Here is a 17,953-nt window from a genome sequence, read left to right as displayed (position 1 = left end):
CTTAGAGCCTAATTGTTAGACGTAATTGTGAATAACTGTTAGTAGGATTAATTGTGATTTCACAACTGTAATTGTAGAAGATGTATAACTAAAAGTGGGGGAGTAGTTAACCTTTCACTTCAGGAACAGCCGATCCCAGGACCATCAAGAAGGAAGCATGAGTGGGGCGTGGGATCCCTACCCAGAAATGCAGCGACAGAACAGACGACAGCAGAGGCTGTGGCACGAAAAGACAGAGGAGCTGCGGGCCCTAGGCCCATGGGCTGAGGAAGGCTGTGTGCTACAGACAGGAGGCTGGCTTGCAGACTATGCCCTGAGGACATGTAAATGAATATAAATATTTTGTTCTGTATGTGTACATCAAATATTTTTGCTCTACTCATTTGTGAAATAGAAGATGGAAAAGGGAAGACACAGGGAGGCAGTAGATCACTGTTGTTGAAGGGAGGGGATTGTGATCATTGAGGTGAAACAAAGAATAAAATTTGTTTAATGTAAAATGATGAGATGATCTTGTCTGTTCTCCTTCACTCAATTCACAATAAAAAGTTTAAAAAGGGGGAAAAAAGCCTAATTGTTAGTAAATGATACGGGCACAGATAAGAATATTAATAACCACTGCTGACCACCATGTTATGTCAAGTTGAAGTGACCACATATAGTATCTTGCTTGAAGAAGTCTTTGACAATAAAGCAACATCTGTCATTTGTAAGTTTTCTTGTGCCAAAGAAAGCAGTTCCATTATGCTCTATAGATATAAATTATGTACATAAAAGTTATTTTATACAAAAAAAGATGCTCTTATTTAAGTGTCACTGTATCGAACAGAGAAAATTGTTTGAGGGACTTGGACAAATCTTCTGAAGGAAACAACGTGTCACTGTTTCCAACTATGCTTTCCAACTATGCTTGAGCAGAACAACTTTCTCCTTCTTTGAGCAGGTCAACAGCAGGAGCGAAGACACAGTAGTAGGTGTACTTGCTATTTCTCCAAAGCCCTGCTACTGAGACACAATGCCTCTAATTTACTGAGACCCTCTCACAGGACAGTAATGCCCTCTCACCCTTGCTCTGTTGACTTCCTCCATCACAGGGGACTGGCCCTTATGCAATGATTCAACTTTTATAACCAACTGTCTTTCCGTCCAAGTTTAGACTTCATTTGGATGTCGGGCTCTGCGGGAGAAGGGTGATGCTGTCTGTTTCCACAAAGATGCACACTTTTGGACCCCCTAGGGAGCAGTTCTCTGTGCTGGAGGGTCTCTGCAAGTTGGCATCGACTCCACAGAGGGGGGTCTGGACTAGGTTTCTGGGTTAGGATCTTAAGATCTGCCCCCTGGTGTGGAATGCACTTACAGAAGCACTTACAAACAGTAAACAGACTGTCATTGAGCATTAGCCACTGCCAAGGCAAGCTGGGTGTGAAAACAGACTTGCAATCCCAGATGCAGAGAAACACAATTACTTGGCTAATGGTTCTTTCCTTCCAAGGTCAAGATGCAGTCTTAAGCGTCTGCACTATCTGCAGCAGGCCAAAGCCAAAACCCTGGCAGAGGAGACTTCAACTTGAAACCGGAAGGAAGTTAGGGTGAAAATGGGGAGAAGGCTACCCCTGGCTAAGACATGGGGGACCCCAGGCAAGCACCCACCTTTGTGGCCCTGTTTCATATTTGCTAAGAAGGCTTCATATCGTTTCTGCTTCTCTGGATCTTTTGTGAAGGGTTTGAAGTTGCTGGCTCTTGTGACGGCCGTCCTTTCGCTCGATGCTGGGGTCCAGGAAGAGTGTCCAGTGTCCGGAGAGGAAGGCTGGGCTCTCCCACTCGGGGCATTCTGGGCTAGACTCCTGGCCTGCAGCTGAGCCGCTTTAAGGTCAGTTGCCTGTTTCATTTCTTTGATCCTCTCTTTATCTTTTTGGGACAGAAACTCTAAAACTGAAGTGGTTGAACCTAGATAAAAGTAACAGAGAAAAGAGATGAAAAGTATCATAAGGTAACTGCATTCCTATTTCACTGCGCAGACATTTTCAATACCATACATTTCTATCATTGGATGTGAGTATTTTCAAATGTAATGCTTTTTTGTCTTCAAATTAGACACCTGTTAACTTGGGCAATGGGGAAGGCAACGCACCCCAAGAGGGTGGTGGGCAGAAGAAAGAAGAAGACAGCTGGAAACCAGGGAGGAGTGGCAGACTTAAAGGCATCGAGAAAACTACTGTTGGTAACTGAGGGGATTGCAGTCATGGCCATGAAACAAAGTCAGTGATTTGTTGAATGTAAAAGCATGATCCGCTCTGTAATCACGCCTTCACCCAATTCACAACAGAAAGTTTAAAAACGAAAATTAAATGATCTCTATGAGACTCCTATCTGTAGCTGGTAAAAATGGAGGTTAGCACTTGTTTATGGAGCTGAGGGGGTGCTTCCAGGACGAGGAACAACACCCTGGACTCCAGATCTCCAGGCTGTGGCGCCCACACCCTAGCTCAGGGCACAACCATCCCCAGCGCATTCGTTCATGGCACAAGCACTAGGCTAGGGCTGAGGTGTATGCAGGTGAGGGGCCCAGTCCTACTAGTGAGAGGGATGGACATTCAGGAAGCCTGAATCCACACCGGTGGGTTGTGCTGAGCAGAGTGTCATGACAAAAGGAAACAGGGCAAGGTGACTGAGGGGGCTAGCATGTAGGCTGGCAGTGGGGTGTGAAGGGAGAGAAAACTAGCTGATAGGGGATGGAGGAAGGCCCAGAGGTCTCAACAGAGAAATAGCGGGTGATACACGCCCTAAGTCATACAAAGGAATCATACTAAAAAAATATGGCGGGAGCAGAGAAGTGGCGGAAGCAGCAAACATAAAGGGCCTGAGATGGGACCATACTTGGCTGGCCCCCAGCAGGTATGAAGGAAAGGGGGGCAGGCAAGGGCTGGACTGTGTAGGGCCTTGTGAGGATATTTCTTTAAGTGTGAGAGAAACTGGAGGGTCTTAAGGGGGTCGTGATATCACTTGGTTTACCAAGAGGAATGAACTGCACCAGGAAATGAAGAGAAATTAGGTGACCAACACCGAGCTGTGGGAATAGTTGAGGTGAGAGAAGAGGAGCCAGATCAAGGTGGAACCTGAGAAAATGCAGAGAGCAGGGAGAGCAAGTCTGGGGAAGGAAATGGGGAATCAGGAGCTCTGTTGGGGTCTTCATATTGGTCATATTTATTAGGATTCATTCAGTTATTGACATGGGAGAGCAAGTCTGGGGAAGGATATGGGGAATCAGGAGCTTTGTTGGGGTCTTCATATTGGTCATATTTATTAGGATTCATTCAGTTATTGACATGGGAGAGCAAGTCTGGGGAAGGATATGGGGAATCAGGAGCTTTATTGGGGTCTTCACATTGGTCATATTTATTAGGATTCATTCAGTTACTGACATGGGAGAGCAAGTCTGGGGGAGGAAGTGGGCATCAGGAGCTCTTCATATTGGTCATATTTATTAGGATGAGCCCATTGAGTCCAGCTTTCATAGGGTTCTTTGTGCTGCATCCCACAGAAGATGCATCACATTTCTCCCACTCAGGCTTCTGGGAAACATTACACCATTCTGGCTCGCTCTCTCTGTGTCTCTGAGGGAAAAAGCATACTTTCCCCAGGCTGTGCAGAGAAAGTGAAGGTACAAACGTCCTTGGTCTTAACCACAGTCCTAGAAACACATCAAACATTTTTAAACAGCTGAACTTAAGAAAAGGATTTTAATAACACAAGCCGAACTGATGCTGGAAAAATGGATTCTTTTCAATGCTATGACTTCATACCTTGAAGAGGCTTCTCTCCCAGCAGGTCCCCTCGCTTGGAGGCGTTCAGCTGGTGCCTACCACGTGCCCCTGAGTCGCATTCTGCCTTTCCAGATGACTCTGATAATACCAGAGCCAAGTGGGTGTTTCCTGAGGTTGCCGCTACCACGGGGCTGAAATAATGCACTGGCCGATAGTCTCTTGGCAACACAGGTGGAGGATAAATCTTAAATTTAAAAAAAAAGAAAAAGAAACAGAAAATACAGCTACAGACAGATCAGGCTTCACGTCACCATGGAAACCTGTTCCCTCTGAGCATTATCAGCCCCAACTCCTTCCCAAGTTGACACTCAGTACTGGGATCAGCCTATCCAGCTGGTGTCCACTGGGAAGGTCACCAGAAACAAACTCTTCCAGTGGTCAGATGTGCTTAATATCCCTCCTGTCCCTTCTAAGAGATGTCTATACGATAACAATAAAGATGAGGACAGTGAACACAACACACTGGTGTCCTGCATGCACAACTGCCTCATGCCAAGGCAGACACTTCAGAATAAGCGTGAGTCAGGCTTAGGAAAAAAAACATGACTCTGCTAAGATTTAAATTCTGACTTCTTTTTCTAGTTATGTTTTCATTTGAAATAGAAACTTCAGGTCCTATTTTTTTTTTTCTTTTCAAAAATTTATTTATTATGTTGTTGTTAAGATATACATAGCAAAATACACAGCAATTCAAGGTTCAACATAGAACACTTTGTTACGTTGACTATATTCTCGGGTTGTGCAACCTTTCTCACCTTCTTGTCTGAGTTGTTCCTTGCTCACTAACACAAAGTCACGGTCCCTGAAGAGTCTATCTATTCATCTTCATGGCTATCATCAATTTGATCCCACATAGATCGTTCTTAAAAGATCATAATGCTCAAAGCACTGTTTACTAGTTACGTTATTGTCTCGTTTGAAGAAGACTTCAGGAGTTCCTCTTTCATTCCAGGTTTAAAGAGTATCTGGGCAATGGTTTCAGGAACCCAGCCATCTGTCACGGCTCCAGAAGTTAGGGTGACTTCAGGGGAAAAAAGGGTATTTTTTGAACCACAGAAAAAAAAATATTTTGAGGTCTAGGTCAATATCAAATGTTTAACAAAATTCAAGTGGACACCTTCCCAAATCATTTGAAGCTTTGCAACAACTTTACAGGAATGCTGCCCCACACAGAACGACAGTTTTTAGACGGATCAAACATTTTAAGGAAGGTTGGGAAGACCTCAAAGATAAAACAGGGAAAACTGTCAACTGGGAGGACTAAAGAAACCGGTGGAAGAAGACGGGAAGTTGCCATCTCATACAGTTCAGACTCTTCCATTTTTAGTGACCACCTTTGGCTTCAGCAGACTGTCAGCTGGATGGGTGCCAAAAGCACTGCACCACGATCAGCTAGCTCAGAGAAGCGATCTTTTCATCGAGCTTGTAAGCAAGATTGAAGCTAATGAATATGATTTTATGGAACGAATCATAACCGGGACAAGTTTTCAATTTGCCAATATGATCCAGAGACCAAGCTCCAATCAAAATGGTGACTGCTGAGGGGCTCTGCTGGGCCAGTCCAAGTCAAGGCAGAGAGGTCAGCTCAGAAGGTTACAGTGACTACTTTCGCCAATTCAAAAGGGTCATCTTGGTAGGTTTTCTTGAAGGACACAGGACAATCATGGGGGCTTATTAAAAGGAAGTTTTAAGGAAATGGAAAACTGCATTGGTGAGAAAAAGACCAGAAAAGTTGCACTAAGGAATTTATTTCCATCTAAACAATGCACCTGCTCATTCTTCGAAGGTAGCCAAGGCTGTCCTATGAAGCTTTTATGGGGAAACCCCATCAACCCTACAGCCCTTGTCTTGCCCCTTCAGACCCTGTTTTTTACCCAAACTCAAAGAACACTGAAGCAACATGATCTGAGTGTCTCAAGTAGGCCCAAAGTGTCATTTTGATGTTGTCGAAATCCAGCACAGACTCTTCAGGGTTAGAAAGGTGGAACCCACCACCTTCAGAAGTGTACAGACCTAACTGGAAGGCATGTGAAGGAAAAATCGCTTCACTTCTTGTTATTTTTGTTTAATCAAGGTTTCTATGATTTTGTAGCAATGCTTCTTGACTGACCCTAGTGAATCTAGCAATTCAACTGTCCACAGGTGTACCACTTAATGACAACAATTACAACAGTCTGCAATCCTACCCTGCATCAGCGCAATACTTGCATCACAGTTAACCCTCTGCTTCCCCTCCCTCCTGACCCGGGGAAGCACCAATAAAGTTTATTCTCTATACATTTGCCTTTTCTTGTCTTTTTAGACAACTAAAGTTATTCATTATTTGTCCTTCGTGATTGACTTAGCTAAGGTCCTATTTTTTGAACCAATATACTTTTGAAAGGTGACTGAAGTGAAACGGATATGTATTTGGAATATTCAGATATTTCCAAAATTGACAGGCATTGATGATGGCAGAACAAATAAGGTATATACAGTAGGTAATTTTTAATTACTGTAAAAAGATCCTAATCAATGAATACACTAAATGGTCTCCCCTGTGTCTGACCTAACAGACACATCGTTCTGGGCAGTGCTGATGAAGCCATTCACTAGGTTTTCAGGCTCTCTGAAAGCAGAAGGGGGAGGGCACCAGAGGCGCATTAAATCCTCTAGGCTGTGCTTCTCCTTATCTGGTTCTGCTCTGGCCTCACCTGGGGAGTTTTAGCAATACTGATGCTTACAGCCCAGCCCCCAAAAGTCTGGTAGAACTAGACTTTTCCAAGTGGCCCAGGTGGAGGGCCCAGCACTCAGGAAAGCCCATGGAAGAGCAGTATCGTCAACATCAGGGAACCTGGGCAGCACAGCTGCGAGGACCACACTCTAAGGAGGGGATCCTCCACAACTCCTTTTGCTAAAAACACGTGGCTTTCATCTACCTAACTCAGTTTGTATTATCATAGCTTGGTCACCTTCTGTGAAACACCTGGACTCCCAAGTCACCTGGCACGCACACTCATGCCACTGCCTCCCAATCACAGGAGGAACACGGCAGAAGAGGCTGTGGGCACATTCTTCTCAGTGGGCTCCATTATGTCCTCAGCACCTCTTCTTGTGCTGTTTGCCTCCACAGCCAACGCTGGATTTTAATCCCACGCTCAGAGAACTGTGTGGTACCCTGCGTTTACTTGATGTGGCTTTTCTATCCAAAGTCTTAGTGCCCACCAAATGATTTGGGGGGGGTGAGGGGGTTATGTGCCATGGAATCAGTTTGGGCTCAAAGTGACCCTGCGTAGGGTTTCCAAGGCCGTAAATCTTTATGGGAGCAGAAAGCCTCATCTTTCTCTCATGGAACAGCTGGTAGTTTCAAACTTCTGACCTTCAGGCTAGCAGCCTGAATCATAACCACTACACTACCAAAGCACCTTAAATGATTGGTAAGGACCATGCAAATAGGGTGTTCTAACACTAGGATACATTAGTTCTTCTAGCCCACTAGGTTCAAAGGGAGCCATCTCAGAAGCAGTAACAGACAGTCCCAGGGTCATCAAGAAGGAAGAGCAGGAATGGAGCATGAAACCCTACCTGGCATGGAGAGACAGAGCAGCTCTGGACTTCTAGGCGCACGGACCCAGGAAAGCTGAGTGCCGACGGCCAGGAGGGTGGCTTGTAGAAGGTGCTCTTTGGTTATTTACAGACTAGCTAAAGGTGCTTTGTAACACTTGTCCAAGCAGGACAGAGGGGCCACAAGTCTAGGAAGCCCAAGACAAGAGCAAGGCGTGTCTGCAGCTCGTCAGAGACAAGGCGTTCCTGACTGCAGGACTGCTCATCCTGCCTTGTTTCGGATCCTGAATCCCTGCTCACTTTCCTAATAAGCCCATCACATGAGTTTTCTCTGAGTTCTCTGTGGCCACTGTGCGGACTACTACAGTCAGGGGTGCAGCAGAAAGCTGGTGTCGGAAGAGGGTAAAGGAGGTGGTAGGGTGGAGACATGGCTGATCTCCACTTCATAGAAATAGGCCTGGCACTAGTCTTGACTTTGGTGAAGCCAGAGGAAGTGAGGCATGGCCTATGCGGCGTTTTTGCACTAAGTGAGCCGGGCCCTCCTCAGACTCCTTCACACCACAGCCCTGCTCCAGCCAAGAGCCTCCTCAGGAATGCCCAGGACTCTGACCCTCACTGAGGCCACTCTAAGACTTGCAGTTTGTTACGAAGATCCCAGCAGAGCTTCCTGAATAAAATGGGTTAGGAAGAAAACCCTGGAGAGCTACTTCCTCAAACCGGTCAATGAAATCCCTGTGGACCACAACCGTCTGCTTCATGGCCCATCCTGGGGTGGTAGAGGACCAGGCAGCATTTTGTCATGTTGTGCACGGGGTCACAGAGGTCAGAGCCAGCTGGAGAGCAGGTGATAATAATATGCACCCGCTACAATGCACTTGTGTGTCTGCTACTGTCACAGGAAGGGCGGGTTCACGGGTCAGGACTTCGTCCTATATACCCTGAAATCTCCAGAGTCAAGAAAGTACTTCTCAACCTCTTAAATACTAGGCTCCCTTTCCATACAAGTAAAAAGCTCACATTTCCTTTAATGGTGTTTGTCATGTCTAGTCATAACAATGCTTTCCTAAGTGTCTGGTGCTGTTTGAATTATTTCACATAACTTCAGCCCTAATGGCACTGTAGGCGAAGCATTGCACTGCTAACCTCAAGACCAGGAGTTCAAAACCACTGAAGGAAAAAGATGAGGCTGTGTGTTCACATAAAGATTGATGGTTTTTCCTTGATAAAAAAAAAAATACAAGATGGGTAAGGGGGTGGTTCAGAGGAGAGAGGAGAGATATTCTTTACAGGGTACAGAGTAGACACATGTTAACATGTATGATGGGGCAGGCAATATACAACAAGAGGGAGGCTATTTCTAGGGTATTTCTTTCTTAGTGGAAAACAAGTGCTCACTTGAAGTTAGGATTTAAAAGATAAGCAATTAGAGTTTTGACTGTACCGTGGCTGCTGATCTTTCTAATGCAGACATCGTTTTCCTGGACAGTAACTAGTAAATAAGCTGCTGCTTTCAAAGATACAATTTACCTATTTTTCTCATTTTAACATAACACAGATGACATCGTTGCAAACATTTTAAGCACTGGACGATTAAAGAAATTTTTCAAAATAAAAAAAGGTTTTTCTTACTTTCTTAGAAGATAAAGACTTAGATGCCAAGGAAAATCCATCCAGAATTTTGCCAACGTAGCGAAGATCTTTCTCTGAGTCTACAAAATGATGTCATTGATGAATTACCAAGGCAGAGATCAGAGTGAAACAGAAGATATCTGAAACTTATCTCCAAGGACATAAACACTACACGTCTTGCATGAGGTCACCCAAAGACAGTAAAAGGAAGAATGGCACCTCAGCCCTCACACCTCTATTGACTCAGTAACTGGGGCTTGGCCCGCACCACCCGGCTGTTTAGACTGCCACGGTGATCTCAGAAAACGCACTTTACGTCTTAAGTGAAGGGTTCCAAAGCATATGCTCTCTGCAGTAAAAGGCCTTTAGAAAAACAGTGAAAAGGCCAAGTCCAGATAAAACAATAATCCTAGTGATGAGCGGGTCACTGTGAGTCGGAACCAATTTGACGGCATTGGGTGCCAGAGTCATTTCCTTAGCGACGATACAGATAAGACACAAGAAATGACAAAACTGGGTTACCCCGTAATCTGATCTTCGTGTAAACTGAAAGGTGCTTTTTGTCTTTTCCTCAAATACTAACAAGATAAAGGACATACATTTGAAAAACAGAATGGCTGAGCCCCCAGAACTTGGAGCCAGGGTTTAACCTCAGCAACAAACCCACTGCAGTCACGTGGATTCCACTGCCTAGCAACCCAATAGGACAGGGTGGAGCTGCTGAACAGGCTTCTGAGACCGTTTGTCTTGACTGGAGCAGACAGCCTCATATTTCTCTTCAGGAGCAGCTGGTGAGTTTGAACTGCAAACTTTACAATGAGCAGTCCAAGGCTTAACCCACTGCACCAAAAGAGCTCCTTTCAGCCACAAAGATTTCTTGGTTTCAGAGGATTTCCTGCACACAGCGATTATGTCAAAAGTCCGCAGGCAAATCTCTTCTACACACACGATAAGCATGAGCCCTCACACAGCAAGGTGTTGGGCTCTGAGCCAGGCACCCCGCCTGCCCTGAGACTCACAGTTAATAACGAACCATGAGCAGCCAGTGCTTTGTTTTATCAAGATGATTCCTGGTCCTTCACCTCATGCTGCACTTTTCCATCAGCTCCTGAATGTCCCTAAAAATCAGCCATGTGGAATTACATCTCAAATTTTTAGAATTGCATATTCTTTTAACCCAGCGATGTCTTTTCTCTTAATTCTAATTAAATTGTATTTTAAAAAAAGAAGAATACATAGCTTTGGTATCACAAAACATGGGCTGACAAAAGGCAGAAAATAGAAGTCACCACGGCACTCTGGCAGTGCTATGGCTAGGCGCTTGGTTACTAACAGACAGGTCAGTGGTCAGAATGCACCCAGTGGCTCCACAGGAGGCAAGAGCTGGTGATCTGCTCCCATACACATAACCCACCCACTGCCACAGAGTTGATTAGGACTCAAAGCGGTCTGTGAATCTTTATGGGAGCAGAAAGCCTCATCTCTCTCCCAAGGAACAGCCAGTAGGTTTTAACTACCAAACCTATGGCTAGTGCTTATCCTATAGTGCCAACAGGGCTCCTTCCCCTAAAGATAACAGCCTGGGAAACCCTGGGAACCAGTTCATTAAGAGTCAGACTTGAGTCCACAGCAAACAACACGATCCCACCACCTAGGGTAACTCCTAGCAATAATATCCTTCCCACGGCCTTGTGTAAGATCTTTGGTATTTCTAAGGTATGTCTTTCTGGATGAAAAATAACTGTTCACTTGAAATTAGGATTTAAAAGCTTAGCGAGTTAAGGTTCGAATGCGATGCGAGAGTGGGCCAGGCCTGCTCCCAGCCCTTCACATATTTTAAGAATCTCTATGAACGAGGTATGCTACTGTCTTCCCCAGTTTTCAGAAAAGGACACCGAGGGACAGAGGTTAAAAAAACTTAGATATTCACAGGGAATGAGGAAAGCCAAACCCAGACAGTCTCCAGGGTTTGTGTTCACAATCATATTCAATTACACATCCTCTGAATACTGTTTTTTACCTGCTTTTTCTTGTCTAGAAATGTAAATAAACACTATTCAGTTTATAGATTCTCCTGCCATACTTAGATAAGTTCAGCAGGTATATTTTGGCGTTTGATCAAACTTTGATGTGACTAGAGCTAAAAACCATCTGCAGAGGTTATTTTCTCTCATGGCTCAGCTCCTGCACATGATTTTAGTGGTTGTTATTACGACTGTCACAAGAACAGTAGCGGCCATTGGGCGGGCACTCTACCAGGCACAGAATTAGGTCACTTAATTCTCACAGCCTGAGTGCATTCTGGTCTCACTTTACACTCTGACTGCTTCCCTGTGACCCACTGCCAACTCTGACCTCCACCACATTATGGCTGCTTCCCTCCTCCCAACCTTGGCCCCGTCTCAACAGCTGGCTTTAGCCTTTGCCTGGCCATTTACGGCTTCAGTCTTACTCCTGCACTGGGTCTCTCTTTTACCCACCTTGGTTTTCAACCCATATTGTTAGCCAGCAACCACCTAGTCCATGAAGGCTGCCACTCCAGAGTCAATGTGGTCACCCCGTCCGTCTTCCTGACAGTCTGACATCTGCTTCTCCTGGCGGTTGTTACTCTAAGGAATTACCTTTTTGGTTTTTATACTGCTTGGGCGCCGTCCAGCCGTAGAGCCCATCGCCAGGCTCCTCATCCTTCAAAACGGTGTCATACTTGGATAGAGTTTCTGTGGCATAAATATCATCATCTTCCTCTTCCAGGGCACCTACACCAAAAGCCTTCAGAAAACAAGGTTTCAAACTGAGCAACGGTAAGTTCCCAAGTAGATGTCTCTGAAGAGACCACATGAGCACTTCAAGGACTGCATCGGGAGAAGGAAAGGGGGCTCAGAGTAATACTTGAGTCTCTGAGGAAACGACTAGAAGCAAAACCAGGCCTTCAGCACTAGAGCTGCCTTCCCGCATAGCGGCAGCCGCGGGGTCCCCGCACAGGGAGAAGAGGGGAAGGCAAACCAAGCAGCGGTGGCTGCAAGGGCAGAACCGTTCATCTCCAGATCAATGCTGCCTGCTCCAGGGCTGCAGCCAAGGCCTGAGGTCCACAGCTGGTATGACAGCCGCCGGCAGAAATTCTGATCTTCTGTGGGGAATAGCCTCCATCTAAGTCAGTTTTTATTAAAAAGGTTGGGGGCAGAACACATATAGGGAAGAAAAGGTAATAATGGAATGACACAAGCAACCATTTTCTAAATGCATTTTTAAGAATAAAAACCTCTGAAATGATTTGAGAGGACTTGTAATTAATCAAAGCTCTCCATCTCTGATCAGAGATCTCCAGAGTAAAAACGAAACCTATGTTTGCCACTTGGGATTTGCAGCACTAGGCAATAGTCTAAGAAGCAGACTGTGATTTGACCTTTGAGAGCGTTTTCTGCTCAGCCCCGCTGTGTGTTGGGACAGTAGTCCTCACTCCTGGGAGCACCCAACCCACCGAGAGCACTCAGGGTCTCAGGAGCACACTCAGGAAGAGATCCTAATGAAGACATACCACGGCACTCATTCACTGAAAGATGAACACCTACTATGGGGCTCACAGAATCAGGAGTATACTCATTTCTCACTAGTTTCGCATTTATGAACCAGACATGTTTTTACCTGGCCTGAAATGCCCAGCTTTCTCCCTTTACTTGGTCCAACATCTCCAAGAAGGTTGCTGGCCCTCTCAGATCCCGAGCTGAAAAGATTAAAATGTTCTCCCGAAATTCCAAAGAGTGCTTGGTGGGGATCCAGGCCCTTGTAAGCCAGTCCGTGCACATTATCTTTAGGTGTGAAATCCACAGGTGTGACATCTTTGGGTGCAAAGGTCACATTTTCAGGCAGGTAGTCATCATCTTCATCCTGTTTCCAATGTTTAAAGTAGAATTCAGGTTGAGTCACTTTGTGGCCCAAAGTAAACCTGTGAAATGCTGTTGTAAAACACAGTGATTAATTACAAACAGAAAAACAAGCAAACTTTCGTTTCTGCTACTGCAAATGACTAAGTCAAGGCCCTGAGGAGATGATACGAACCTGCCCACCTTCATTTTAGGAAAGTGAACAGACTTGGGAGACCTCTGGGGTTGCAGGCTGCTGAACACAGATATTATCTGACTAAAGTAGGGGTTCCTACTGTGGTGCTGTGGGATAAGCACTGGACCACACGGTAGGTTTGAACTGCTAAGTCGGTGGTTCAAACTCACCAGCTGCTCCTGGGAAACCCTATACAGGGTCACTATGAGTCAGAACTGACTCAACATCACTTAATAACAACAACAAAATAGGGGTATTTCATTGTAAAGGGATATGACTGGTTTCCAAAATTGTTTCTGATCCAAATACTTGATGATCATAAAGTGACAAATGCCACTGCACTATACTGAAAGTCGGTTATCCCATCCCATACCTCAGATCCTTCAGAGTCACCAGGCGGTAATGCACAGCCATAGATCTTCACTCCAGGGTCTGTGAGAGACATTTCCAAGACATTAGTCATAGGCACTGACAACAGAGACGCTCGAGCCACTGGCATCTTCAGAGGTCCACGGCTGTGTCTGACTGTACTTGGAAAGCACAGCTTTAGAGTTTGAGGACGATCACTCCAGAGCTGGTTTCCGCCAGTCCATTCTCCACCCATACTCGGGCAGTAAGAAGTGACCTCTACTGCCCCAACTCCGTGGAGAACACAAAAGAATGATGACGGCTCTCTACGAGTTCCTGGTTTGATTAAGGAGACCACGGGCAAGAAATGAATAGAAAACAATGATGTCCAACTATGGCACAGGTGCCATTTTACTGACATAGTCAACATCAAAGAAAAAGGACTGAGGAGGCTGGGACACAAGAACTTTCAGACATTTCTGCTGGGAACATAAATTAGTGTGATTCTTCTGAAGATTCTACTGCACATTACATATAAGAAGCCTTTAAAAAAAAGTGCTTGATCAAGCACATCTCTTGATCCAGTGACTTTATTTCTAGAAACATGTAGCCATAAAAAAAGTATGCTGTATTCAAGGAACAGAGGACCCTAGGACCATCAAGGGAAAAGAGCACGAGTGGAATGTGGGACCCTATCTAGAGAAGCAGCAACACCTGAGATGGAGACAGATGATGACATGGAGAAATTGAGCAGCTGAGGGCTCTAGACTCATGGAAAGAGAAAGGCTGTGTGCTGGCGGCCAGGAGGCAGGCTTGTAGAATGTGCCCTTTGGTTGTTCAAATGATTATATATTCCTGAGTGTTTTTGTGTACATCCAAAAAAAAAACCAGAGGGAATAAAAGCAAATACTGTTGAATGATGCACGAAGGGGACTGTAATCATTGTAATGAAACGATCAGTGTTAAAACCAATGTTCTCCCATGTAAACTATCACTCAATTCACAATAAAACTTTCAAACAAAAAAAATTTTTTAAGTATGCATAGAAGGAATGGCAGTCAATACACATACCAGATTTCTGTTGGCGTGGTTTTCTCTTTACTCGAGGGCCAACTCCTTGTCCTTCCTTCCAACCCATTTTTCTCAGCAATTCAAAGCCAACAGATAATCTAGGAGAGCAGAGCATTATGAATGACTTTCTCTGGATAACCACAGTGATAACCAGCTTTCAAGTTCCTGCCCAGCTCACACGCCTGCCCTATCTGAGGCCTTTCCCTCACCCACGTCAGAACTGCATGCCTGCTATGCCAGCCACCACGATTGGACGCATGTCCTGAGGAGTCAGTCAGATGCCCTGTCTCCTCACCAAGTGGACTGAGCACACAAAGACAGTCATTCTCAAGCATGAGGCCCGGGAAAGCATGAAGGTCTCAGGCAGCCACGTCAGGCCACAGCTGAGAAACAAGTTGGCTTACAGAAAAATAGCACTAGAGTGGGACTGAGAGTCCACAAGGCCTGTGAGAGGCAGGACAGGAGGGCGGCCACCCCAGTTCCTAACAACACCCCAGCTTCTGTGAGTCCCAACAGCAGGGCCAGTGGCCATGCCACACAGTTGTGCATTATGCCTCTGACAAACGTCCCCTAATCTACACAAGCTAGTCTAAGAACGTTGCTCTTAATTCTAACCATGCAAAGAGGTGATGCCAAGAACAGAAAAATCAGCATTAAATGATTCTCACTTTGCTGGCGCTATGAGGTCATCAAGCAGAGTGGCTCCAGGAATAGGGGCGGCAGCTGCTGCCAACTGCCTGGCCTTTTCTAGTATTCTGTCTTTGGTTTTGGAAGCAAAATCATCTGTGGTGACAATGGCTTTAGGTGCTATCCCAAATTCACTAAGATCCTTTAAAAACAAAATAACAAAATTACTTACATTTCTATTTATTAAAAATAAATAAACAAATAAAATTCAACTTAAAACTATGAAAGCTGACTGAGGGGTCAGAGGAGTGGCTGACTTGAGAACTGCACCCTCTCACATAAGCTAAGGTCAGTGGCTGCAGGCAGGGTCAGATGGGGGCTGTGGTGGGAAAATAAGAATAGGGCCAATTCCTCTTGATTATTCAGAGGCCAGTGTGAAGGCAGCAGCAGATCTTAGATTTACAACCAGCCAGCGTTTGTAAGGATCTGTGTGGACAAGCTTTAAGTTATGTGCGTTTGTACTGACTGGAGCAGATGTCTACCAATCATTCCCCGTCCTCTGTAGCAGAGCCCCGAGCTGTCCAGCCAGCGTTTGTAAGGATCTGTGTGGACAAGCTTTAAGTTATGTGCGTTTGTGTTGACTGGAGCAGATGTCTACCAATCATTCCCCTTCCTCTGTAGCAGAGTCCCGAGCTGTCCAGGCAGTGCCTTCCTCTAGCCAACCCCAGTGCTGGGATGGGGCAGAGTGAGGAAGGGTTCGTGTCTTACCTCTTGCTGGTAAGAAACATCAGATGTGAGGGAAAGTACACTGTAGGACTCGTGTGAAAGATGTCTTTGCTCTCAAGAATAGACACCCAGGCAAAACGCCTTCCACTGGAAATTGTCCTGGATATGCCACCCAGAACTACTGCAACCAGGAGGAGCTAGTGTGAGGACAAGCTGACAGACAGACGGTGACTAAGATGACAGGGCTGGGCCTCACTGCCACCTAGACTTCTTGTGCATGAGCCAGGTTTCTTTATTCCCGCCACCTAAGAAGGAGACCACCCTTTTGTCTTGCATGAACTCCAAAGCATCTTCATACCAGTGTGTTGTTTTTTAAATCTCCACCACAAACAAATCCATAACTAGGTATTAAGGTATCAGAGGTTTAATTTTAAACCAAAACGTAATATACACCTTGCAAGTTGGTAGGGACACTTAGGAGCCCGCACAGCCCTCCATTTTCCCCTAAGTGGTGGCTGTTGATTGTTGCCTTTAACAATGGGTCCCAGACACAGCTTCCTTTCACGCTTCCTAGTCTAGTCCCTCACTGCTCCTTCAAATGCATAGTTACTAGAGAAGCTCTAGACTCAGAACTATAGGAACTGCCCATCTCGAGCAATCTGAAGTAATTGTGCCCACATATTCCTGACTTTAGAAGCTGGCCCAAATAAAACACTTCTCCAACAAGTGAGAATCCATTCATGTTCAGGACACAGCAATAGAAACCCTAAAGTCACACGTGGGAGGGACTTTCTAGGGAGGGAGAAGTTGACACCCCATAATGAACTGCATACACCCCACTGGCTAACTGGCAATTAGAGAACTGCACACCCACCTCTTCATCCATAAAGTCTTCAGGACCAAGAACAGATTTGTCGGCTCTGTTCTGTCGTGAAGATACAAAGGTCGATGGTGTCCATCCTTGAAAGAGAAGCGTTTAGAACGTTAAAATTCTAGCTAGTATTATGGTTTGTCATGAAGTCACGGCAGAACAGAACACAGACTTCAAACCCCCAGTGACTACAAACTCCCACAGCCCCTTCTGTACAGCATCTTGTCCCTGGTAACTGCTACCCGAGTCAGTCAGTTCTTCCATTCGTAACTGAGAAACACAGCCTGTGCCTTCCCGTTTAAAAAAAAACGTTTAAACAATTAAAAAGTGCCGTGTGTGAGGCACTATGGATTAAGGGTACTGACTTGCCTTTCTCCAGGTTGAGAGCATGTACTAACCAGGGAAGCTCAGGAGAGAGCAACTGGAGGCTCCACCCCCAACTTCTCTAACCTTACACCTTAGACTCACCTAGATAAGAGCTGTGACACCTGCCTGCCTTACTCACAGAGTCGTGTGGAGACCAACAGACATTTGATGACTAAGTGAATGAATCTGCGTGAGAGCTTCTGTGTCCGGCCAGATACAATATATGAAATGGAGGGGGCGTAAATCATTGAGAGGAAACGCAGTGTAGGATGTGCTGAACGTCAAACTGATGATATGCCCTGTCAACTCAATTCACAATAAAAAAAGTTTCCAAAAATCAATCAATCAATAAATGGAAGTCATTGCCATTGTTTAATCTTCTGGTTACAGTGTATCTATTGAAAAGAAAGTGGAAGAAACTTCTTCAAGTTGTAACCAATAAACAATACCCATGTACACTCTGGATACATTCCAAGCATTCAAGAACACAAAAGACTAGCCTGTGTATACTACAATGTTCTTAAAAGGGAAAGGGTGGTCTTCTGGTAGTTCAGTCATTTGCTTGAGCAACAAATGGCTGTCAGTAGGAAATCATACCTTCTTTGGAGCCAACTGTATTGAAATATCCAGCAGAGAAGCCTCCACTAAAGGCCCCATGAAATCGTTTGTACCTTCCTTTTTCATCTCTGACAGTCTGATCCTGAAGAGGAATTGGTTTCTTTGGTCTTTCACCTAAAAGGAATGTTTTTGAGTGAGAGGAAAAAAAAGGGGAAAATATGTTAGAAGATAGAGGAAATGGGCATTTCTTAAACATAATTTTTCACTTTTTGTAACTGCAACTGTAACTATTTTAAGTTGCTAACCCTACACTTAAGGAGCTCTGGTAGCATAG

The 17,953-nt window shown here is 45.1% G+C and overlaps 1 protein-coding gene across 1 annotated transcript in view; it reads right to left on the bottom strand.

The window, feature by feature from the left end:
- The window catches only part of GPATCH1 (G patch domain containing 1), a 69,486-nt gene that overhangs the window by 34,815 nt on the left and 16,718 nt on the right, over positions 1–17,953 (bottom strand). Inside the window, exons 2-11 of the mRNA XM_006867389.1 lie at positions 17,659–17,793; positions 16,699–16,784; positions 15,140–15,300; positions 14,472–14,569; positions 13,426–13,484; positions 12,639–12,881; positions 11,618–11,765; positions 8,997–9,076; positions 3,804–4,008; positions 1,651–1,947 (exon numbers count right to left, since the gene is read on the bottom strand). Coding sequence (XP_006867451.1) covers positions 1,651–1,947; positions 3,804–4,008; positions 8,997–9,076; positions 11,618–11,765; positions 12,639–12,881; positions 13,426–13,484; positions 14,472–14,569; positions 15,140–15,300; positions 16,699–16,784; positions 17,659–17,793 — 1,512 coding nt within the window. The remainder of the gene's footprint in view (positions 1–1,650; positions 1,948–3,803; positions 4,009–8,996; positions 9,077–11,617; positions 11,766–12,638; positions 12,882–13,425; positions 13,485–14,471; positions 14,570–15,139; positions 15,301–16,698; positions 16,785–17,658; positions 17,794–17,953) is intronic.

Source organism: Chrysochloris asiatica, unplaced genomic scaffold, assembly GCF_000296735.1.
Source record: "Chrysochloris asiatica unplaced genomic scaffold, ChrAsi1.0 scaffold00104, whole genome shotgun sequence".
Taxonomy (NCBI): Eukaryota; Metazoa; Chordata; class Mammalia; order Afrosoricida; family Chrysochloridae; genus Chrysochloris; species Chrysochloris asiatica.
Note: the sequence above shows the minus strand (reverse complement) of the source record. Positions and strands in the feature narration are given on the sequence as shown.